General features: G+C 38.0%; 1 protein-coding gene across 7 annotated transcripts in view; it reads right to left on the reverse strand.

Moving 5' to 3' along the window:
- The window catches only part of USP28 (ubiquitin specific peptidase 28), a 65,499-nt gene that overhangs the window by 31,265 nt on the left and 10,744 nt on the right, over window positions 1-23,490 (reverse strand). For all 7 annotated transcript variants that reach the window (XM_079103842.1, XM_079103841.1, XM_079103837.1 and 4 more), the window contains exons 2-8: window positions 18,870-18,947; window positions 17,150-17,282; window positions 10,412-10,517; window positions 9,356-9,515; window positions 2,412-2,498; window positions 1,543-1,680; window positions 493-566 (exon numbers count right to left, since the gene is read on the reverse strand). In XM_079103842.1, coding sequence (XP_078959968.1) covers window positions 493-566; window positions 1,543-1,680; window positions 2,412-2,498; window positions 9,356-9,515; window positions 10,412-10,517; window positions 17,150-17,282; window positions 18,870-18,947 — 776 coding nt within the window. The remainder of the gene's footprint in view (window positions 1-492; window positions 567-1,542; window positions 1,681-2,411; window positions 2,499-9,355; window positions 9,516-10,411; window positions 10,518-17,149; window positions 17,283-18,869; window positions 18,948-23,490) is intronic.

Raw genomic sequence — 23,490 nt, forward strand, 5'->3', positions numbered from 1 at the left:
ATAAAGACAATAAGGCACTATCCCTGACCATAAGGAGCTTAAAAAAAGGTCTATTAAGGGAGTCACACATGTAGAAATACATGTATTTATAGGAACTATAAATGAGTGTGTGTATGTATGTGTGTGTATATATCTGTATCTATATCCAATGATAGATGTATACAAAGTACAGAAGTAGTAAAGAGTAAGAATGAGCTCTTGTGCAGTATGATTCATCCTTTTTTGAAATAAATTTTACAGGCACAGGTTATAACTTCAATAAAGTAATCATTTAGGGCCCTTTAGTAAAAAAGTTGTAGGTTAATGGCATCGTCTATATCCACAGAGGAGGAAAGCCTAAGCAATAGGAATACATAAGGAAAAGCTTAGTGGTTATCCTGTGAGGCTTGGTAAAAACCAGCAATTTCTACTTGAAAAGAATGATTTTTCCCCATCTCAGAATTCTCAGTGGCCACTGTGAGTTGGAAGGATGTGCAGACCCTCAACACTCACTTAACATTAACAGCCAGCTGGAATGCGTCCTCCAACCAATCCAGGAGCTTGTGTGTGAATTCACTCACATCTTGCTATAAGAGAGGCACAAATTGCATAAGCGTTAGATGCAACACTATACTTAGGGAAATGAAAGTTTGCCCTTAATCCCACCAATGAATTAGAATTCTACTATTATGAAGGCATTTTTTTTTTAGGGCCAAATATCACAGAGATATAGGAACAAGGGAACCCAGCGACCAGAGACAAAACAAAAGGTGCATTAGGCAACCTCTGACTCAATAGTGCCTAGGACACTGGAACTCTACCACTTCCAGCTGCATCTGTTTTTAACAGAAAAAAAAAAAAAAAAAATTTTCTAACTAGGCTTTTTTTAAAGGTCCAAAGGACAGACTGTAGTCCTCCAGAACAATGTGAGATTGGAATGGACAAAGATAACTTTTATAAAATGTCTTGAGAATGCTAAGTAGCTGTAGGACCATTGGACAAATAAGAGAGAAAAAAACTTTTACATGTTTGTGAGGAGGAAGTTGATCTAACAGTGACAGTTTTGCTTTTTATTAGGAGGTAGGGAAAGGAAAGTATTAATATCTAAAAGAAAAGAGTGCTCAGAAAAGCTGCTAACCTCAGGTGTAGATGATTTTTTAAAAATAGGATTTCTATCTGGGCCATCCTAAAATAAAGGTGCAGGGTCACTCTTCCCAGTGACCCTTCACTATGGCTCACTTTTAGGTATTTTTTAACCTCTTTCCTTTTGCTTCAACCTCTGAGTAAGTCTACTTTCTTCTTTCACTTCCTCTTTCCTTCAGAACTGCATGAAACACATTCTCTTCATTTCATTCTCTCTCTCTGTCTCACATGCACAGGTGCATTCTCACTACCTGTTCTGTGAGCAAAACAAAGGGCAAAAACTGGCACCCATAGTCCTGCTAAGTCATGTTCACAACTTGCTACACAGTTGAAATAGGCAATGTCATGGTAACAGTAATAAGGCATGACTTCTAACTGAAGAGCTTGAGAGAAAACAAGAACAAGGTTCCAAGTTAATACCTGTTGTTCCTCTGAGGACCGGAATGCTCCCTTTAGCAGATCCAAGGCAGCAGAAGGGTCTACAAATTTTCGATTTGATCCCATCATCAGAGCAAACAAATACTGAAGCTCTTGCATAAAGACAATATTTCTCTTTTCCTACAAAAAATACAGCCATATGAACTCCTACAACATCTTACTTGGAAAATTAGAAAATACAAAGAAAAGAGTTGTAAATAATCTCTAATTCATATTTACCTAGACCTAGGTCACAGTCAGGCCTCAAACTACTCAGAGAGATTCTGATAAGGACTTGCCTAGGTGTTTACTCGAAACTAAAGAATAATTATGTAGAATCCAAAGAGATAATATTGTTGGAAAGACAGATACATCCGTTTTCTGAAGTTTCTACCTTCCCTCTATTAGAAGAATGGATTGCACTAAGATGAAATCCAGGCAAGGTATAGATGGCTGGAAAGAGCTATGCCCTGTGGCAAGAACAGACTAAAATCTCAATTCTAAGAAGGTTCAGGCCTCTTCACAGGGTTGTCTATTTTGCACTGTTTGGCCTGAGCAGCCAACGGCAGAGGGGAAGACACCACACACGGAACAGGTGTTCTGAGTGTTCCCATCCCAGGGAAGCACTGCTGAGGCTGGCAGGTGACTCATCACACTTTCTGGAAAGTGTTTCTAATTCACTCCTACTTATTTTGGTATTTTTGCAAATCCTTATTTTTTTATTACAAATAAGGGAAAGGAGCCACTTAGAAATGAAAACAAATATTAACAAGAGCCAAAGAGAATTATGGTCATCACCTTTAGTCAAAAATGTAAAAGGATTTGGGATAAAAGGAGCTAAATGAGAATGAAGAAACTCAGCAACAGCTTACTGTGTGGCTTCGGCATTTTTCAAGAACATTTTGTGGCAGATTATAGCTGAGAACAAGTCTTCGAAATTCAGGCAACTGAAAGAGAGACTAAAAGAAGAAAATGAATCCATAGCCTTTCGTTCAAAATAACTGCGCAAAAATAAAATAAATACATAATAAAATATATCTATTTCTTTCATTTAAAATATTTTCTTTCACATGTAAGTATCAACCTAGCAAATCTTCTTGTTATTTCAAGAAAACAATAGGGTACACACAAAAATTAACAAGAATGTTAACACTTAAAGGCTAAAAAAATATAGAAACAACCTAAGGCCTACAAGGCGGAATAGATTAAATAAATTATACTACTTTCATACAACAAATGATTTAAATACTCATTAAAAATACTGTAGAAGTGCTGGGCACAGTGGTGCACGCCTGTAATTCCAGTGGCTCAGGAGGCTGAGGCAGGAGGATTGAGAGTTCAAAGACAACCTAAGCAACTTAGTGAGGCCTGAGGTTTCTCAGCGAGACCCTGTCTCTAGATAAAATATAAAAAAGGGCTGGGGATGTGGCTCAGTGGTTAAGCACCCCTGGGTTCAATCCTCAGTACCACAAAGAAAAAAAGAAAAAAAAAAAAAAAACCCTGTAGAAGCTGGGTATAGTGGTATATATCTGTTAATCCCAGCGACCCAGGAGGCTGAAGTAGGAGGACTGCAAGTTTGAGACCAGCCTCTGCAAGTTAGTGAGACCCTTAGTGACTTAGTGAGACCCTGTCTCAGAATAAAAAATTTAAAAGAAAAAAGGGACTGGGGATGTAGCTTATTGGCAAGGGCCCCTAGGTTCAACCCCGAGCACCAAAAGAAATAAATGAACACTTTAGAAAAATGTTTTCATAAAACGGATTACACAGCAGTAAAACTAATGAACAAGAACTATGTATATCAACATGGATAAATCTCAGAAATGTATTTTGTGTGAAAGAGTAATAGAAAACCAGTATAATACTGCTTATGTGAAGTTTAATAAAACAAAACATACTAAACATGTGCACGTACTGTGGCTATATACATGCATGGTATGTCTGTCGGGGAGGGAGGTGGTGACACGTAGGACTCAGTAACAGGGATCTGTAACATCTCTACGGCGGAGTGTTAGAGTACAGCAGAATTTGCTACTTTCTGGTTTGTCATAAATATTACATTTTTTAAAATTTAACATGAGGTATCCCTGGATGACAGGCCTAAGGAAAAGGATTCTTTTATTATTTGTAAATTACACATTCTTCTATTTTTTTAAAGTTAATTTTTAAAAAAATTCCCTTGTATGAATGTAACTTCTAACTCCAGCATACTCTTCAAATGAAAACCCCTCCAGCCTGCACACTGAAATTCTTGATGCAGCATCCTGGCAGGTAACAGGAAAATTCCTGAATCAGAACTAAGTAAAATACTTTCTCAGAATGCCAAAATGTCAGATGTGCTCCCTAACATCAGATAAAGAATCAAAGCTGTACAGCTAATTAGAGCACACCAGCTAGTTCTTTGTCTACCCTCACCCTCTTTACCAGTCCTCATGGGTGGCAGTCAAAATAATGTAGGCACATTTGAGTCCCTGATGCTCCACCACAGTTCCACATGGGGCCAGGCCAGCTGCATGGTTCTAGCTAGTCTCGGCCAGTGTTTCTCTCCTCTTTCCACCTCATCCTCCACATGCACGTCTCCATCCCTACTGGGCCAGCAAGCCCACCACACTCACCAGAGTTTCTGTTCCATGCAAAAGGGTTTTACAGTCTCAGTTACCTCACTCTTCCTCATCATCATCACCAAAATCTAACTTTCCCCAAAGATACTATCATTATTCCCCACACCACCCCCTTTTATTCAGTACCAGGGACAAAACTCAGGGGCACTTTACCAAGGAGTGGTAATCCCCAGTCCTTTGTTTAAAAAATTTTATTTTGATACAGAGTGTCATTAAGTTGCCCAGGTTGGCCTGAAACTTGAGATTCTCCTGCCTCAGTCTCCCAAGTCACTGAGATTACAGGCATGTACCACCGTGCCCAGCTAAATGACTACTCCAAACTTTAGAGAAAGAATTACATCATACAAAAATAAGCCTGCTCCAGGGGACTGGGGTTGTAGCTCAGTGGTACATACTTGCCTAGCACATGTGAGGTACTGTGCTCAATCCTCAGCACCACATAATAAAAAATAATAAATAAAATAAAGGTATTGTGCCCATATACAACTAAAAAAAATTTTTTTAAATAAATAAAATAAACCTGCTCCAAACAACTACTAAGAAATTTGAACCATCAATTTTCTGATCTGAAATCTGATGCCTTACTCCATAGGCCACACAGTTCCATCTTCATTAGTCTTAAACCCACAAAACTGTAAGCAAATATTACCCATTAGCAATATGGGTCTCTCTCCAACATTGGTTTATTCTGGTTTTTTTTTTTTTTTTTTTTGGCATCATTTACATTCTTCTCCTTCTCCAGTCTTTGATTGTCTCTTATTTTTCTTTTTATTTTTAAATGTTTTTATTAGTTGTTGATGGACTTTTATTTTATTTCTTTATTTATATGCAGTGCTGAGAATCGATCTCAGTGCCTCACACATGCTAGGCAAGCGCTCTACCACTGAGCCACAACCCCAGCCCTCTTTGTCTTTTCTTAAGCGTTCACAGCCAATAAGTCCCAAGGTCTCTGGACTCCATCTTGGGACACTATTTATAACCCCCTCTAATTAAATTCCATCACTGCTCACTAGGATCACTTTATGTGGTCTTTCTGCCTCTAAAATTTCCCTTCCACCAATTCACTTAGATTCCTCTGATTATGTCTAATATGACCAAAATTAAGTTGATTCACTGAAGACTGTCATCTGGTAACAGTTTTCCTTGTTCCTCCAAGTCCTGCATCTTCCTAGGCAACTTCAGTCAATATCCAATCTATGGGGACATCTGAAGCCCTGCCTTCAGATGATATGCCAAGAATCCAAGCCCTTTTCTACTTCCATGGCTACTAGAGTGGTCCAAGCTATCATCACCTCTCAATGGACCAATGCAATAGATCTTTGTCCTAGCATCTTTGCCTGACTTCACCCTGCTCTCATTATAGTAGCGAGACTGAGTCTTTTAATGCTTGGGTCAGATTCAACACTCTTCTATCCAGGACCTTCCTATCTCACCAGGAACCTCATCTGCAGTGACTCTCCCCTTTGTTTTTAGCACCCAATAACTTGGGATTCTTGGATGGTCCATGAACACACCAAGCCCACTTCCACTTTAAGGCTATTGCTCTATGGATTCCCTTACCTGGAATGCTTTTCTCCTGATTCTGTCCCAAATGACTTTTTCCCTCACCTCCTATGTATCTAGCATTGGCTCTAGTCTCATTCCCTCAGTGAGACCTACCTAAAAAGTTAGAAATTTTTCTTCCTCTTCTGCAACAATTCCAATCTCCTTTATCCTACTCTTCTTCTACTGTACCAGCCACAATCTAACATATTATATGCATTTTTTTTTTTTTTTTTTTTTTTTTTGCGGTACTGGGGATCGAACTCAGGGCCTTGTGCTTGCCTTGCAAGTGAGTTGCCTACCAACTGAGCTATCTCCCCAGCCCTATTATATGCATTTATTTAACTAGTTGATCTTTCATCTACTTTTTAGTTTGTTCATCTCACTTCATGAGAATTGAAATTCCTTAAGGGCACCAACTATTTTGTTTTATTTATTCCTATATCTCAAGAGCCTAGAACAGTGGTAGGCATAAAGTACGGTGTTTTAGGATTTGTGAAGGGAACTCATGTACATTCATCCAGCCCAGAGATCTCTAGGTTTCACGAGAATCTTATCTCTAGTGACATATTCCTCCACTCTAGTTCTACTTCCACATTCAAGGCCACACACCAAGAATATCTCAACACCTGAAAAAGTGCAATTCTCAGATCACACATTCAGAAAATCCCACTCTTGGTCCACAACACATCTTCTGACTCATTTGTTTAATTACCCACAGGACAACTGTTCCTTGATTTTAGTAGGTACCCATGAAACTGACCTTGTCCTTGCTTCTTAACCATTAGTTCTTTATTTAGTGTCTTCATTAACCATTAGTGTCTTTACTTCTCCCTCAATCTGGCTTTGATCCCATGCTCTGTCATACTCTCATTAAATTCTTGAGACTGGCCCACCATTGTCCTTTGATCACGTACTCAGTAAATCCTCCAACCTAAATGAATTGAATTTTCCACTTAAAAGCTTCAGTGTTGTTAAGGTACAATCCTGATAAAAATAGGATATAGTGATATCACTGTACATTTAAAGTCAACAAGCAGACTCAAATTTCTTAAAATCATACTGCAGGTTGAATATCACTTATGCTTAGGACCAGAAGTGTTCCAGACTTTTGAGTTTTCTGAATACTTTTGAGTTTTAGAATATTTGTAGGCTGAAGGATCCATAATCCAAAAATCTCCAATCTAAAATGTGCTGAAATGCTCAAAAAGTTATGAATTCTTGATTTTGAATTTTTTGATTAGGGATACTCAATCTGTATTGTACTCCAGTGCCAACTGGTTTTCACATCATCACCAACAACTATTTCAAACTTTCACTTCTTTCAAAATCTGACCATAAGAGGACACAGTGGAGCATGCCTGCAACCCCAACTGTTTGGGAGGCTAAGGCAGGAGGACTGCAAGTTCGAGGTCAGCCTCAGCAACTTAGAGAGACCCTATGTTAAAATAAAAAATAAAAAAGGCAGGGTCTATTACTTAGTAGTGAAGCATTCCTGTATTCACTTGCTAGCACCCCTGCACAACCACCAACCTCACCAACCCCACCACCCACAAGCCATTTCATACATGAATAAATCAGAAACTATTTTAGTTCAATTTAATTTGCAGACATCTTCCTTCCTTCCCCTATTACTCCCTTGACCTTATTCATTAAGAACAATCTCTCCCTGTCTACTCCCTATCCTGTTCTCTCATGCTTTCTTAGACCCCTTACTGTGTTATCCTGTGTCTACTTGCTTTTTTTAACATCTCTCACAGGAGTGAAGGTTGAGGGAGATGCGAAACCAAGGAGTGTTCTTGTTAGTTGGCTCCCTTCTTTATCTCTCGCCCTCCCTCCCCACCACACATGCATGGCGCGCGCGTGAACACACACACACACACACACACACACACACACACACAAGAACTCATTGATGATCCTAATTTCACATTACCTTCTGGCAATCTATTCTCAACACAGATGCCCAAATCCTTTTAAAGCAGAAATAGGTTTGTATCAGTTCTCTGCTCCAACCTTCCAACACTTTCCCGTATCAAATACAATTCCTAAGTCCTCATCATGACACCAAGCTCCTGATAGCTCCCAACTCCTGACCTCATCACGTTCCACTACTACCAGTCCCAGCTGTTTCTCATGCTTGTTAAACAAACCCCCAAAACTGTGCTGTTTTACTTGCTGTCCCCTCCATGTGAAATGTTCTTTGGGTAGCCCATTCCCCTACCACTTTCAGACTACTACTCAAATGCTCACCTAAACAGAAAAGTCAGCCTTAACTACTCCACTTAAATAGTACCCCTTCCCTGGTATCTGAACGATCTCTTAAACCTTCACCTCACCTTGTGTCTTTATGGCACTTAAAACCATTTGATATATGCTTTATTTACTGTCTGTCTCACTTTTTTTTTGTTTTTGTTTTTTGTTTCTGTAGTACTGGGGATTGAACCCATGGTTTGGTGCATGCTAGGCAAGCTCTCTGCACCTGAGGTGCATCCCCACACCCTTGCTTCTTAAATTTTTATTTATTTTGTAGTACTGGGGATTGAACCCAGGGGTACTCTACCACTGAGCTACATCATCAGTCCTTTTATTTTTTGAGATGCCTCACTAAACTGTTGAGGCTGTTTCAAAACCACGATTCTCCTGCCTAAATTGCTAAGATTACAGGCATGTGCCAGCACACCCAGCTGTCCCACTCTTTTTTTTTTTTGTCCCACTCTTTTTAAAGAAAACTCCATGAGAGCAGGACTGCTGTTTTATTCAATGCTATTTACTCAGTGCCTAAAATAGGGCCAGGTATACTGTAAGCTGAAAGTACAAAGTAGTGGCTTGAGCAGTTGGGTAGCTGCCATGTACCACGATGGAGACAACTGTAGGCAGGTATCAGGAGTAGCTATGGTAAGTTTAAGATGCCCAGGAGACACTTCAAAAGAGCTTCTACACTCTAGGTGCATGCATGCACTCTCTGGTTTTACTACCATTTGATTCCTAAAACTGTATCAGCAACCCACATCTTTTTTCTCAACTGAAGTTCATAGTTCAAGGATATTTTTACTTCGCTTGTCCCATAATTTTTGCCAGTTCCCTACTCTAAGATGCCTTCATCTCCTCCCTGGTTTCCCACGAGACTCTCAATAACTTATTTCTCCTTGTTTACACTCACTCTGCTACAATACAGTAGCCACTTACTACTGACCCAAAACGCTTATTCAACACACATACAACCACAGAGTTGTTTTTCTTTCTTGTTTTATTTTTGCAATGCTGGAACTGAACCCACTTCACCACTGACCTACAGCCACACACCACCCCCACTTTTTATTATGTTTTTTAAAAATTTTGAGACAGTCTCAATAAGTTGCCCAGGCTGGCCTCAAACCTGTGATCCTCCTGCCTCAGACTTCCCAGTTGCTGGGATTTTAGGTGTGTATCACCGTGCCTGGCTACGTCTCCCTTTTAGTATTGCCCAGTTTAGACTCAGATCATCTAAATTCAAAACACAAGAAAGCAACCAAAACACAATAATAATACAGGAAAAACTACCTAGTTTTATATATCTGCTTTAATTTTTTTCAAGTTAATGCAGCTCACATTTCAGTTTAATAAATCACAAAAGTATTTCCAGAAGACACAGCTGTCTTCTAAAAATATCATACCTGAATGACAGCACTGAACCAGCATGTATTGCCAACATTTTTCAGCCCAACTGGCCAACCATCAGCTCTCCTCCAGTCACTGGGATTGGGGTTTTCTCCCCAGACTTCACAGCGCTTTCTCTTTGAGCGTTTAGTTTCTGCAGAGGTTGCCTCATGCATCCTGTATTGTGCCAACATACCACACATCAAAGAAGAAGATACTTAAAGACCAATACACCATTGGAAGGATGCTGGTGACCTTTCACAAGCAATTCAAAATGCCCAAAAAAATACTTACTGGGTAATTATTAGCTATGTAGTACCTATAGAACTATAATGTAAGTGAAAAGCCAGATTTAAATAGAAACGTTAATCCTTCCATAACAGGAACTATTACTAATAAGATCCATATGGCTACTATATTAAAAGTTTTCCGTTTTAATCACAGCACCCTAAGTGCTTGCCATTGAAAGAGAAAAAGAGAACTGTGCTACAGCTAAGAGTTGCCAAACTGCCCAGCACACAACACCCTGCTATATGTTTCCCTGAAAGAAACAACTCAGCAGTGTAAGGAAATAAGCATGTTTAAAAACTGACAGTCCATCACTGGAAATGGATGTCTGTGAACAGCACCAGGCAATCAACAAATGAATACCAATTCAAACAATATATACCCCAGTCACCTCTGAAGCAGGATGGTTGAGTAATAAGTTTCATTTATTTATTTTCTTTTCTTTTTTTTTTTTGAGACAGGGTCTTGCTAAACTACTGAGATTGCCTGGAACTTGTGATCCTTTTGCCTCAATTCTCCCAAGCAACTAGGATTACAGGTGTGCACCATGGCATCTGGATGATAACTTTCAACTGGAGCAATGGGACCCTCCTCATATTTGGCTTTTCCAAACATAAACCAAACAGTAAAGCATGCTAAAGTTCACTGCTTCTCCTAAAAGCAATTCAATTTAAGTGTCATTAAAGGAATTCAGTGGAATTATTCCTGAGTGGCATTCATGGAGCTATTTGCCTTTGACCTACACATACATATGGGGATCACAGAATATAAATTAAAGCAATAACCTGTTAAGCTCTCTTCCATCAGCTTGAATTTTTGGGGACTCCAGCAGACTCAAAGCAATAGCAGCCTGAAGATCATCTTTGTTATCATGAGTAAGGTCTATCACTTCTGTAAAATAAATAGAAATTTAATTAGCCTATAAGCAAGAAACTGCCCTTCTGTCTGCTGTATTAAAAAAAAAAAAAAAAAGTGAAAACATTCCTCAAACAGATATACTCTTTAGCTGTCCCGACAATGGCTCATCAGTGTAAGAACCATTTTATTACTTTGTCCAGAATCAAATGAATAACTTAAATGCTACACTGTAACCTTATACTAGCCAACAATACAGAAATAAGCTATTAAAATATAGGAATCAAATATCTTCCTCTATAGTCTCTTTCTACCAAGTGAAAAATAAATTCCACACCTGTAAGCTAAATATATCATCATAAAAAATTTATCATAATAAAGCATTTACTAAACATATTCAAGGATCAGATTTTCTTTTTGGGGGATGGGACAGGTACTGAGAATTGAACCCAGTGGCACTCAACCACTGAGTCACATCCCTAACACTATTCTGTATTTTATTTACATACAGGGTCTTACTGAGTTGCCTAGAGCCTCACTAAGTTGCTGAGGCTGGCTTTGAACTCCAGATACTCCTGCCTCAGCCTCCTGAGCCACTAGGATTATAGGTGTGCACCACTGCGCTCAGTTACAACAAACTGATTTTCAGTGTCACATTAACTGTTTTAGAGAATGAAGAACATATTCAACTCATTTTAGGAAGTTATCATAACAATACACACATAAAAATCAGTCAACAGTATGAAATAGAAAAAATTACAAACTCATACATGATCACAAAGAAACATAAAATATTAGAAACGGAATTCAATAATTCTATTAGCACTCTTTTGTCTTGGTACTAGGGATTGAATCCAGGGGTATTTTACCAGCTACATCCCCAGCCCTGTTTATTTTTTAATTTGATTTTTTAATTTGAGATAGGGTCTTAGTAAGTTGCTTAGGGTCTCTATGTTTCTGAGGTTAGCATTGAACTTATAATACTACTGTCTCACTCTTCTGAGTTGCTGGAATTACAGGGGTATACCCATGGCATGTCCATCTATTATCACTCTTTTTATCATGGCTTTAGAAGTTCTAGCTAGTACAAAGGGAATTTAAAGACTGAGCCAAGCGCAGTGGTGCACACCTGTAATTCCAGCTATTTAGGAGTCTGAGATGGGACTGTTTTGACATACGGAATTTAAGATCAGTCTGGACAACAGGGTGAGACATCTTAACTAACTGAATGAATGAATGAATAAATAAATACTATAAAATAAGCAAAGCCATCACCATTCACAGATGATAATAACCTACAAGGGCAACCCAAAATTATCTATAAAAAATAGTTATAATTAGTAAGTGACTAAATTAAATTAAAAAAATCAATGTAGAATTGGAGATGTAGCTCAGTGGTGGAGTGCTTACCTGGCATGAACAATGCCCTGGGTTTAATCCCCAGCACCACAAAAAACAAATAAATAACAGACCAATGTACAAAAGGTTAAATTAATTTCTATACACAAGCAATGAAGAACAACATTTAATCTAAAATGAAAAATATCACACACAAATACACAAAACTGCAGTAATCAAAACTGTGCCAGGCACAGTAGCGCACACCTGTAATCCCAGCTTTTCAAGAGGCTAAAGCAGAAAGATCACAAGTTCAAGGCCAGCCTGGACAACTTAGTGAGGCCCTGTCTCACAACAAAAAAGGGCTAGGGATACAGCTCAGTGGTAGAGCAAGCACCCCGGGTTCAATTCCTAGTACCGCACATACACAAAAAAAATCATGCTACTTGGCATACAATAAACATACAGATCGTCAGTAAAGGAGAGGAAGAATGGGGGAAGAAAAAGGGAAAGGAAAGTTGGGGACACTGAGAACTAAAATGGAGTAAATCAAATTCCATGAATGTATAATTTTGTCAAAATGAACCTATTATGTGTAATACAGTGCTTTAATTAAAAAAAAAAAAAAAAAAAATGTCAGAAGTGGTGCCTGTTGGGACAGTGCTTGCCTAGCATGCCCAACGTCTTGGGTTCAAACCTCAGCACCCAATACATACATACATACATACATAAATAAAAAACTTTTGGGGGCAGGGAATGTGGCTCAGTGGTGGAGTGCCTGCCAAGCATGTTTAAAGCCTTGGGTTCAATCCCTGGCAATGCAAAAAATAAATTTAAAACTAAAAAATAAGGGCTGGGGAGATAGCTCAGTCGGTAGAGTGCTTCCCTTGCAAGCACAAGGCCCTGGGTTCGATCCCCAGCACCACAAAAAAAACAAATAAATAAATAAAATAAAATAAAATCTTTGGGCTCCAAAGGACACCATTAAGAAAGTGAAAAGTCAACCCATGGGAGAAAATTTTGGCAGGACATGTCCCTGATAAGGCATATATGCACATTCGAGGCCAGCAACCAGCAACTCAGTGAGACCCTGTCTCAAAATAAAAAATAAAGAGAGCTGGGATGTGGCTTAGTGGGTAAACACCCCTGGGTTCAATACCTAGGACCTTAAAAAAAAAAAAAAGAACAGGGCTGGGGATATAGCTCAGTTGGTAGAGTGTTTGCCTCGTAAGCACAAGGCCCTGGGTTCAATCCCCAGTACCAAAAAAAAACCAAAAAAAAAAAAAAAAAAAAAAAAAAAAAAAAAAACCCAAACAAACAAACAAAAAAAAACAAAGCACAAAGAAAATGAAAGAATGGGGTTTTCAGAGACTAGGAGGAGGAAGGAAAGGGGTTGTTTAATTGGCATGGAGTTTCACATTTTTAAGATGATAAAAGTTCTGAAGATCTGTTTTACAACAATGTTAACACATTTAACGCTAATGATCTCTATACTTGTAAGTGAATAAAACATTAAAAAACCTCACCTATAAAATATACCTTTTTTGTTTTTTACCTACCACAATAAAAAGAATTCCAATAAACTGCCCAATTATTATAATTATTCCAATTATCATCAGAGTTATGAGACAGAATATTACCACTTTGAAATCTCCAGTGAAATAAAGAATTTAGGCAATGATCATAAAGAACTGCTGAAAACACTAGGTGGAAAATTTCGCGACTGAATAATGAAGTTGACAATACCTATATTCAAAAAATAGCAATTTTAACAACATAAAAAGAGGATAAGGAGACATTATTTGCTGCTTTTTTTGTTTTTTGGTACTGGGGATTTACCCCTGAGAGTGCCTTAAAACTGAACTACTCCCCAAGCCCTTCTTAATTTTTATTTTTAGATAGGGTCTCACTAAGTTGCTGAAGCTAGCTTTGAACTTGTGATCCTCTTCTCTCAGCTTCCTGAGGTGCTGGGATTACAGGCATGCACCACCATGCCCAGCTTATCTGCTTTTTGATATGACAAAACAGAAGATATAAAAACAACACTCCTTATGACACATTCATGCCCAACATCATCTAAATTTATAGGAAAGATAGGACAGAAAAATCCAACTTAGCCAGGGGTATTGGCGCATAACTGTAATCCCTACTTGAGAGGCTGAGGCAGGAGAACCACAAGTTTAAGGCCTATCTGACCAACACAGTGGGACCCTGCCTCAAAATAAAATTTAAGAAGAACCAGGAGTATAGTTCTGTGGTAAAGTGCTTGTCTAGCATGTATGAGGCTCTGGGTTCGATCCCCAGCACAGCCAGAAAGGGAAGGAAGGAAGCAAAGAGAGAAGGAGGGAGGAAGGGAATGAGAGCAGAATGATATCAGTAAATTCCAGAATGTATAAAATCTGATAGGACACTTAAAAGTACTTTGAATACATTGAATGTTTTAATTTATTTGGATCATTATTCTTACAAACCAACTGTAAACATTGTTAGTAAGACAGGGAAATCTCTACACTGGGCATTTGTTGAGGTTAAGAAATTACTGTTAATTTTTAAATGTAATAATGTTGCTGCAGTTGTGAAAAATAAGGGTCCTTTCTTAGAAATACTACCAAAAAAGTTAAAGAATTATTATAACCAGGGATAGTGGTGCATACCTGTAAACTAGCTACTAGGAAAGCTGAGGAAGAAGGATCACAAGTTCCAGGTTAGCCTGGGTAACTTAGTGAGACCCAGTCTCAAAATAAAGAATAAAAAGGTCTGGTGATATAGCTCAGTGGTAGAGCACTTGCTCAGCACACATGAAGAAAAAAAAAAAGGGGGGGAGTAATTATTTAGCTCTCTAATTTAGCACTATAACGTAAAACACAAGACACCAACAGGAAGAGGCATCTGAAATATACAAGTCTAGAAAAGAGAACTTACATCAAGAATAAATAAGATGGGGGCTGAGGTTGTGGCTCAGTGGTAGAGTGCTTGCCTCGCAAGTGTGAGGCACTGGGTTTGATTCTCAGCACTACATATAAATAAATGAATAAAATAAAGGTCCATCAACAACTAAAAAATATTCTTAAAAAAAAGTTTAAAAAAATTATTAAAAATATAAGATCAATATCAATAAGAAATATTTCAAGAGTATTATAAAAGTATGGTCAATATTAATAAAATAATATCAAGAATTAATAAGAAGCTAGGCACAGTAGTGCACATCTGTAATCCCATCAGCTCAGGAGGCTGGGGCAGAAGGATAGCAAGTTCAAAGACAGTCTCAGCAAATTAGCAAGATACTAAGCAACTCGTGAGACTCAGTCTCTAAATAAAATACAAAAAAGGGCTGGGGATATGGCTCAGTTAAGTGCCCCTGAGTTCTTTCCCCAGTACCAAAAAATAAATAAAGAAAGAAAGAAAGAAAGAGGCAGATAATGAAACAGAAAAGTCAGCAGAAGACATGGAAAAAATCATACTGGGAAATACTGCCATTACCTATAAAGTTTAAGAAGAGCATATCTTAATACCTACCAACTACATCAATAGGTGTATATACCAAAGAAACTCTTGCATACATGCACCAAAAACATGAACCCAAAATAACACACATCAGCCTTGCTTATAATACTGAAAAATTTCAAAACAACCCCTAAATCAATCAATATATACATTGTGTATTATCAGACTATGGAATACTACACACCAGTAAAAATGAATGAGTTACAGCTATTATCTCCAACACAAATAAAGATAAACATTTTTCAAAAAGAAAAATGTGAACTAAAATAAGTCACAAGGTACATTAAGACACACATAAGAATATTTATAAGCAGGGCACCATAACGCATGCCTGTAATCTCAGCTATTCACAGGCTAAGGCCAAGAGGATCACAAGTTTGAGGTTAGCCTGGATGACTTAGAGAGACCCTGTCTCAAAATAAAAAAGAAAAGAATTAAGAAGTAGCTTAGTGGCAAATTACCCCGGGTTTAATGCCCAGTACTATTAAAAAAAAAAAAAAAAAATGCACGTCATTCATTCATACACACACAGCAGAATTATTCAGAATAGCTCAAAATTTCAAATAGGCTAAATGTTCATTTAACACTATCTGGCCCAACTGAAAGCCTCCTTGGCTTTCAGAATACCACCCTCCTGGTTACCTCCAACACTCATCACCTCCCCAGACTGGGAACATTCAGCTACTCAACCTTTTACCTTTTCTATACCCATTTCTTTGGAGAGCTAGTCTCACACCTTTCCATGTTTACCTAACTCTAGTCAGGATCTCTCCCCTGAACTACGCAACTAGGTCTCCTCACCTTTTAGACATCTCCACCTAAATATTAGGTATTGCATACTTAGTGTTACCAAAACTGATCCCTTCATCTTCCATCCTAAACGTGCTTCACCAGTGGTTATCCCTCTCAGGTAAGTGCAGCTCTATCCTTTCAGGGATGCGTAGGAAAAAAAAACAAAAAACAAAAACCACCTTGGAGTAACCTTTAACTCCTCCCTTTCTCTCACAGTCCTATGTCTTCTGTAAGCAAATTCTACTGTCTTTATTTAAAAAGCACTATATAGTCACCAGCTGCTAGAGTGCAAGCATTTCTCAGCCCTCCACAACTGCCTGCTGACCCAAGCCTCCACCACCTGCAACAGCCTCCTGATTGATCCTGGGCTCTCTGCCTGACTCATGCTCCTAGCTACCCTTTCCTCCATATTCTATTCTTAACACTGCAGTCAGAATGGTCTCTAGAAAATGGAAACCAGGTTACCTCACTCCTTTCTTCTAAACTCTCAAGGGCTCCCCACTTAACTGGGAGTATAAGTCAGCACTTACAAAGGATGCACGACTCACCTCCAGATCCTCCACTGTTCTTTTTATAGTGGGGATTGAACCCAGGGGTGCTTTACCACCAACCTACATCCCTAACCCGTTTTATTTTGAGAGAGTCTCGTTAAGTTGCATAGGGCCTAGCTAAATTGCTAAGGCTAGGCTCAAACAAGGGATCCTCCTGCCTCAGCCTCCTGAGTTGCTGGGATTACAGGTGTGCACTACCATATCCAGCTCCTCCACAATTGTGAGTGCCCTCCCAGCTCACTCAGCTTCAGCTGTGGCCTTCTTGTGTGTTCAATCCCCAGGACCACCAAAGAGTATCTGGCACATAGTTGGTGCTCACTGAATAAGTACTAAATAATGAATGAAAAAAACATTTAAGAGCTTGGAATTGTGCCTGGCACATAGCAATGACTCAAGAGTTAGCTATTCAAAGGGTGATGTGCTTAGTAGAGAACTCACACACACACACTGATTTTGTGCTAGTTCAAAGAAAGAGAGACCTACTTGCTAACACTTCTTTGTTGGCAGCACTCCCCTCTACTTCAGATGGTTCTGTAGCAACAGTGTCTTGACTGGGCTCCTTAACTCTCTCATCAGTAAGAAGGCTGACAGCTTGAGTGATGTCACCATTACTGGCCTAAGGCAAGAAAAACAACGAACATTTCAAAGGCAAATAATCAGAATATAAGGTAAATAGCAAGTTAGTTTGGGGGTTATACCTCCCTACTACCCTGGTGACAATGAGTAAGTCTAGGTATAATGCTAGATATAAGGTAGAAAAAGCAAGGTTGAGCCAGGCATGGTGGTGCAAACCTGTAAGAGGTGGAGGCAGGAGGATCACAAGTTCAAGACCACCCAGGGCAATTTAGTGAGATCTGTCTCAAAATAAAAAGGATGGGGAATGTAGCTAAGTAGTAAAGTGTTTGCCTAGCATGTGCGATGCTCTGGGCTAAATTCCCAGTAACACCAAAAAAAAAAAAAAAAGAAAGAAAGAAAGAAAAGTATGGAGTACAATAAGTTTAATCTGCCTGAAGGTATAATAAACACCCAGTTACAGGAGGTAAGTTGCTATGCTCTGATTCCCACAACATGCAAACGAAAACAAAATCTTGCTGGATATTTGTCATTGCTTCAAGTCCTATTATTTCTGATTTCACAAAATAGTTCAAGTACAATGTGTCAAACAAAGAGCTGACAAATAACACAGAGACTCTAAAGAATCAGTCTCTAAAATAATAAGCAGTTACCATACTTTGTAATAGTGATAGTATTGGTTTGTGAGACAGAAGTATCCTAAGTTTGAGGTCAGCCTCAGCAACTTAGTGAGGCCCTAAGCAACTCAGTAAGATCTTGTCTCAAAATAAAAAGGGCTGGGGATGTGGCCCAGTGGCAATCTCTAGTACCCCTCCCAAATATATAATATATATATGTATATTATTTACACGCACACATTTATTTGTACAGGTTTTTAATTTTGTTAGAAAAATTTCTAAAACTTACAACAGTAGAGTGAAAACCAAAACCTCATGTACCCATCACTTGGCTTCAACAATTACCAAGTCATAGTCAATCTTGTTTTATCTATACTGCCTACACACTCCTGAGCATTTTGAAGCAAAGTAAAAGCGTTTTATCATTTTACTGGTCAACATTTCAGATTGTATCTTTTTAAAAATATAACCCACAAAGTTTAAGAGTAACAATACTGATGGGTACTTTGGTGCAGGCCTATAATCAGCCTGGAATCCCAGCAACTCCAGAGGCCGAGGCAGAGGGATTGCAAGTCCAAAACCAGCCTTGGCAAATCAGCAACGCCCTAAGCAACTTAGTGAAACCTTGTCTCAAAATAAAAAATAAAAAGGGCAAGGGATGTTGCTCAGTGGTTAGGTACCTCTGGGCTCAATCCCCAGTACCAGAAGGTTGGGGGAAAATTCTTCACCTCAAATATTGTTTGGTTTGCTGGTTTCAATCAGGACCTATATAAGGTTTGAACAATGTAATTGGTTGATATGACTCTTAAATCTCCTTGACTTTGTAGGGTTTCACCACAAGTGTCCCCCATCCCTTTACAATTAACATATTGAAGAAACTGGGCCATTTGACCTGTTCAGTTTTTGTCACTACATGTATTTTCATTTTGGTATAAAGATAGCTTGAACTGACACAACTATTATACCGATAACTATTTTAAAGGCTGTTGGCTAAATGGGGTCTAAAAACCAACCTTCAGAGCTTCATGAAGAAAGGAAGGATCCTGAATGCCTGTGATTTCTCTCAGTTGATTTAACAGCATTTGGCAGCTCTATATTTGAGAGGAGGAAAAAAAAAAAAAAGACAGGTCAGTCAGAAAATAAAACTGGGCACATCTTAGATAAACCTGAGACATGCACTTTTTACTCTAAAGAACTGACAAGCTGCATCTAACAAGGTACTGACTGCCAAATGTATTCTGAAATGCCAAATCTATTAATCTTTTAAAAATCTAATCATGGAAAATGCCTTGGGCACTTACAAAATAAATATGAAAAAAAAAAAAAAAAAAAAAAACACAATAAGACTACCAATAGATAAAACATTTAAAAATGTAATAGTTTAGCTTGAATGGATGCTTGGGTTTTGCTTTCTGTAAGTGTGCATAAATAGGTCATATAAGGAGTCCAGGGAATTTGCATGGATGTGAGGAGCAGCTATTTTAAGCCTGACTGCACATGCCACTTGTGTGTGTCATTTCCACTGACAATGCTTCCAATCATATAACTTACAAATGACTGGTACCACCAACATGTTTAAAACTTCAGATCTGATTAAACAGAAGCATAGCTAAAGCTAGAGTTTTCTAAAAGATTAAATAAAATGTATAATTCCAAAAGAATGAACTATGGTTAAGCTCAACTGCTTTTCTTCAAAAGAAGAAAAGGGAAAAAGAAAGAAGAAAGAAAAAAAGAAAAAAAAAATGAACTATGGAATGAATGTGTTCTCTTAATTGCTCCACATCATGGAAAAATCTAACTGGTTAACTTTTAGCTATATAAGATCAGTTTTTTAACTCCTTTTTAGCCTTAAAGTCCTCTGAACTATTTTATACTGTTCACACAGTCAAATGTTAACCCGAAATACTTATTTACAAGTACAGCTCAATTTAAATAACTTAAGACATAATGATCTTTTAGGTGAATATTGAAAACAAGTTCAAAATTAATTCAGTGAGAAGAAATCTAATTTATATCATTACTAAGGTAACACCAGAATAAAGTTCTGACTCAAAACTTGATGCTTCACCATTAACTTCAATTAGTAATATGTCTCAAAGAGATTCTACATTTACTGTCAGCTGTAAAAGAAACAGTATCCTGCGTTCTTCAACAGCTGAGGGCACAACAGTGCAACACTTAAGTATCACACAACTAGAAATAACTTACTGAAACATCCCTCTGCAGTCCTTGAAAAAGCATCAACCGCCTTTCTGGCCTTTCTGTTCTCTTCATAGGCCATAGTCAGAGGCTAGAAATGGAACCCTACCCTGCTATGGTCAGCAGTCTTTGAGGCTATGGGTCTTGTTAAAGCCAGTCATTGTACACAAGCGAGGGTGATTATCAGACTAAAAGGTATTGAGATTTAGCCCTGGCAAAAGTTGAAAACCACTATGTGATTTTCACAACAATAAGGTATTAAAACTTTTTTCCAAACTAATTCTAATTCCATTTGATTTTACTGTGTAAAAGTATGTGAAAGTATATATCCCAATCAAATACAATTTTATAAAAGACTAAAATCAACATACACCCAAAAGGAGGAATTTTGGGCTTGAGTACCATATTAATGCCAAATTGACTAAGAAGGTAACAATGGAATAGATAATCACATTTTCATATGGAATTACTTTGAATGCCAATCAATTCTTGATTTACAGAAAATAATCCCAGTAACAACTAAGATATAAATTGGGCATGTGCCTGTAATCCTAGCCACTTGGGAGGCTGAGGCAGAAGGATCACAATTTAGAGGCCAGTCTCAGCAACTTAGCAAGACCCTATCTCAAAATAAAAAATAAAAAAGGCTGGGGATGTAGATCAGTGATAAAGTACCCCTGGGTTCAATCCTCAGTATCAAAAAAAAAAAAAAAGATATACACTGCTTACTTCTACACAGGTGCCATTCTAAACACTTTACATGTATTAACTTTTTTTTAAAAATACCTTTATTTTATTAATTTACTTTTATGTGGTGCTAAGGATGGAACCCAGTGCCTCACACATGCAAGGCAAGCGCTCTACTACTGAGTTACAACCACAGCCCTGTATTAACTCATTTAACCATTTAACTCTTAAAACAAACCTGTGAGATGGGAATTATGTCCATTTGACAGACAACTGAGGCACACAGAGGAGGTCAAATAACTTACACAAGGTTACTGCTAGCTAGGGATCCGGCTGGGATTTGAAACCAGGCTGTCTGACTCCACAGCCTACACACCACCATGCCATGCTGCGTTTCCAATAGCACCACTAGCTAGGAACCAATCCTTCAACAAGGGCCTTGGATGGCATTCAAGATCCAAATTGTAGCCTGTCTTATAGTGTTGCTCCTATTATCTCTAGTAACACTCTTCCATTGATAAACTACAGAAGCCAACCTACAGTCAAGGGTTTAATTCATCTTTCTTCCTTCATACACTCCTTTCTGGCCCTCACTATTCTCTCCCTTTTCTAACCCTTCATATTGAGGAAACAATGAACCTGTGAATGAATGGGGCTTTTAGTTCTTCAATTGTTTTACATATGAAAATGAAAATAAACACCTATCTCTCACCCTGTACATATGAAGTTCTTTTCTCTAATAAAGCAATAATCATACAACATAAGTGCCCAATTTTAATTTATCCATAAGATAGTGCTGATAATGCCTGCAACTGATATTTACTGAAACTCAGGTACCTTATATAATGTACAATCCTTGTGACAATCCTAAAAGGCAGACAGTGTGCAAATTGAGATTTATAAAACCTATTTATCAGCTGGGCAACAGTAGTGCACGGCTATAATCCCAGCAACTGGAGAGACTGAGACAGGAGGGCAGAAAATGAGGCCAATCTTGAGAATTTAGTGAGAGCCTGTCTCAAGGAAAAAAAAAAAAGAAAGAAAGAAAGGGCTGGGGTGGGGGGTAGCTCAGTGGGAAGAGCATTCCTGGGTTCCATCTCCAGTATAGGGAAAACAAAAACAAACTATCATCAGATATTTTGAGTTAAAATATAAATCAAAGATGGCTATTAAGAGTGTGAATCAAAAACAAAAGATGTAAAGCATAGATTTCACAAGGCTCACTCTATGCTATTGATACACACACCTAACTGCTATGACATGATTCCATCCTGTAAATATTTAGCTAAGCTTAAGTTCTCAGAAATTATCTACCCCCCATCCTAATAAGTACTATATATTAAATGCTGACTTTATGGTAACAAACTAAACTTATCAGGATTCTACTGAACTAAAAGTTCTATTTTTCTAGATCTTTAAAGAAAGCAGATTTAAATGTTACCTTCTCTCTAACTACACTGCTATATATAAAGTACACACCCAAGGAGACAAGACAAAGCCTGTGCTCCAGTCACAATGAAGCCAAAAGTTGGCAAGAACCAACAGGTTTGCATTTCCTTGCCTAAGTTCACACTTTTCACAAATAAGTACTCTTTTTTCCTGCCCAGAGGCACAAAAAATAGGGGAGTACACACACACACACACACCCTTCTCAATCTTCAGACCTCAGCTACTCAGCGGCTCTAGGGCCATCCAGTCCACTCATCACAATGGAGATTTTCTTAAAGGCAATAACTCACTTCACAATAAGCAACAAACAGGATTATTAACATAACAGAAAAAAATTAAGCTATTGAGGTCCTGCCACAAACAATTGGTCTAGTCCTACTGCAACTAAGTTAAAACTCTTCTGACCAAATAAGGGAACACTACTAATTACTAATCTTTAAAAGACCTGATTTAGCATTGTGATGAGGCACTTTCTAGTTTATTTCATTCCTTCAAACAGGGATGCTACTTCATCATTCTGACACACACATTTTCTGATCTTAATTGTGTAGTCTTACAAAGACTTCTAAATTTGACATATTATACAAAACACCTATGAAAGTGCCCCTAATAAAATTCCCTCCAAAGTTAAATACCTGGTTTTCCAATTTTAAAATAAAATTTCAGTATCTAAGGAAAGAAAACAAAACAAAAAAAAAAACAACAACATAAAAACCCTTAAGTGGGAGTCAGTCAAAGAAAAAAAAAATACACCAACAGCCCCAGAAACTATCTTAACTACAGTTTTTTAACACACTCTGAGAATGCTATTAACCTTTCCGACTTTCACAAAACAAGGAATAGGCCACAAAGCCCTGGCATTTTTTCAGTTTTTCTCCAAGCAACAACCCCCATGTTGGTGCAATTTATTCACCAGGAAGAACCTAATGTAGTCATAACAACATGACTTGCTAAAAATGACAAATAGCAGCTATTGTGGATACAATAAAATTCCCTGACCTGGACTACTTAATAATTTATGTGAATGATACAAAAGTCAGTACATAGTGAAATATGCCTGTTTCAGTACACCAACTGGCTTAAAAATGTCAAAAGGCATTTAAATGCTTTTAGCATTTAGTTGCTTTTATATGGTATAGGCTGGTTTAAATTGGAACTTTAAAAAATGAGAATAAATCATTGTTTATTTAATATTTTTTTTAAATTTTTACCTTTTTTCACACCCACTGAGTAAGAAATTCCTGAAGTACAAAAGGATATAAAATGAAAAGGAAAGCATCTTCTCCCTTGAGTTCCATC

This window comes from Sciurus vulgaris, assembly GCF_902686455.1.
Source record: "Sciurus vulgaris genome assembly, chromosome: 11".
NCBI classification, from domain to species: domain Eukaryota; kingdom Metazoa; phylum Chordata; class Mammalia; order Rodentia; family Sciuridae; genus Sciurus; species Sciurus vulgaris.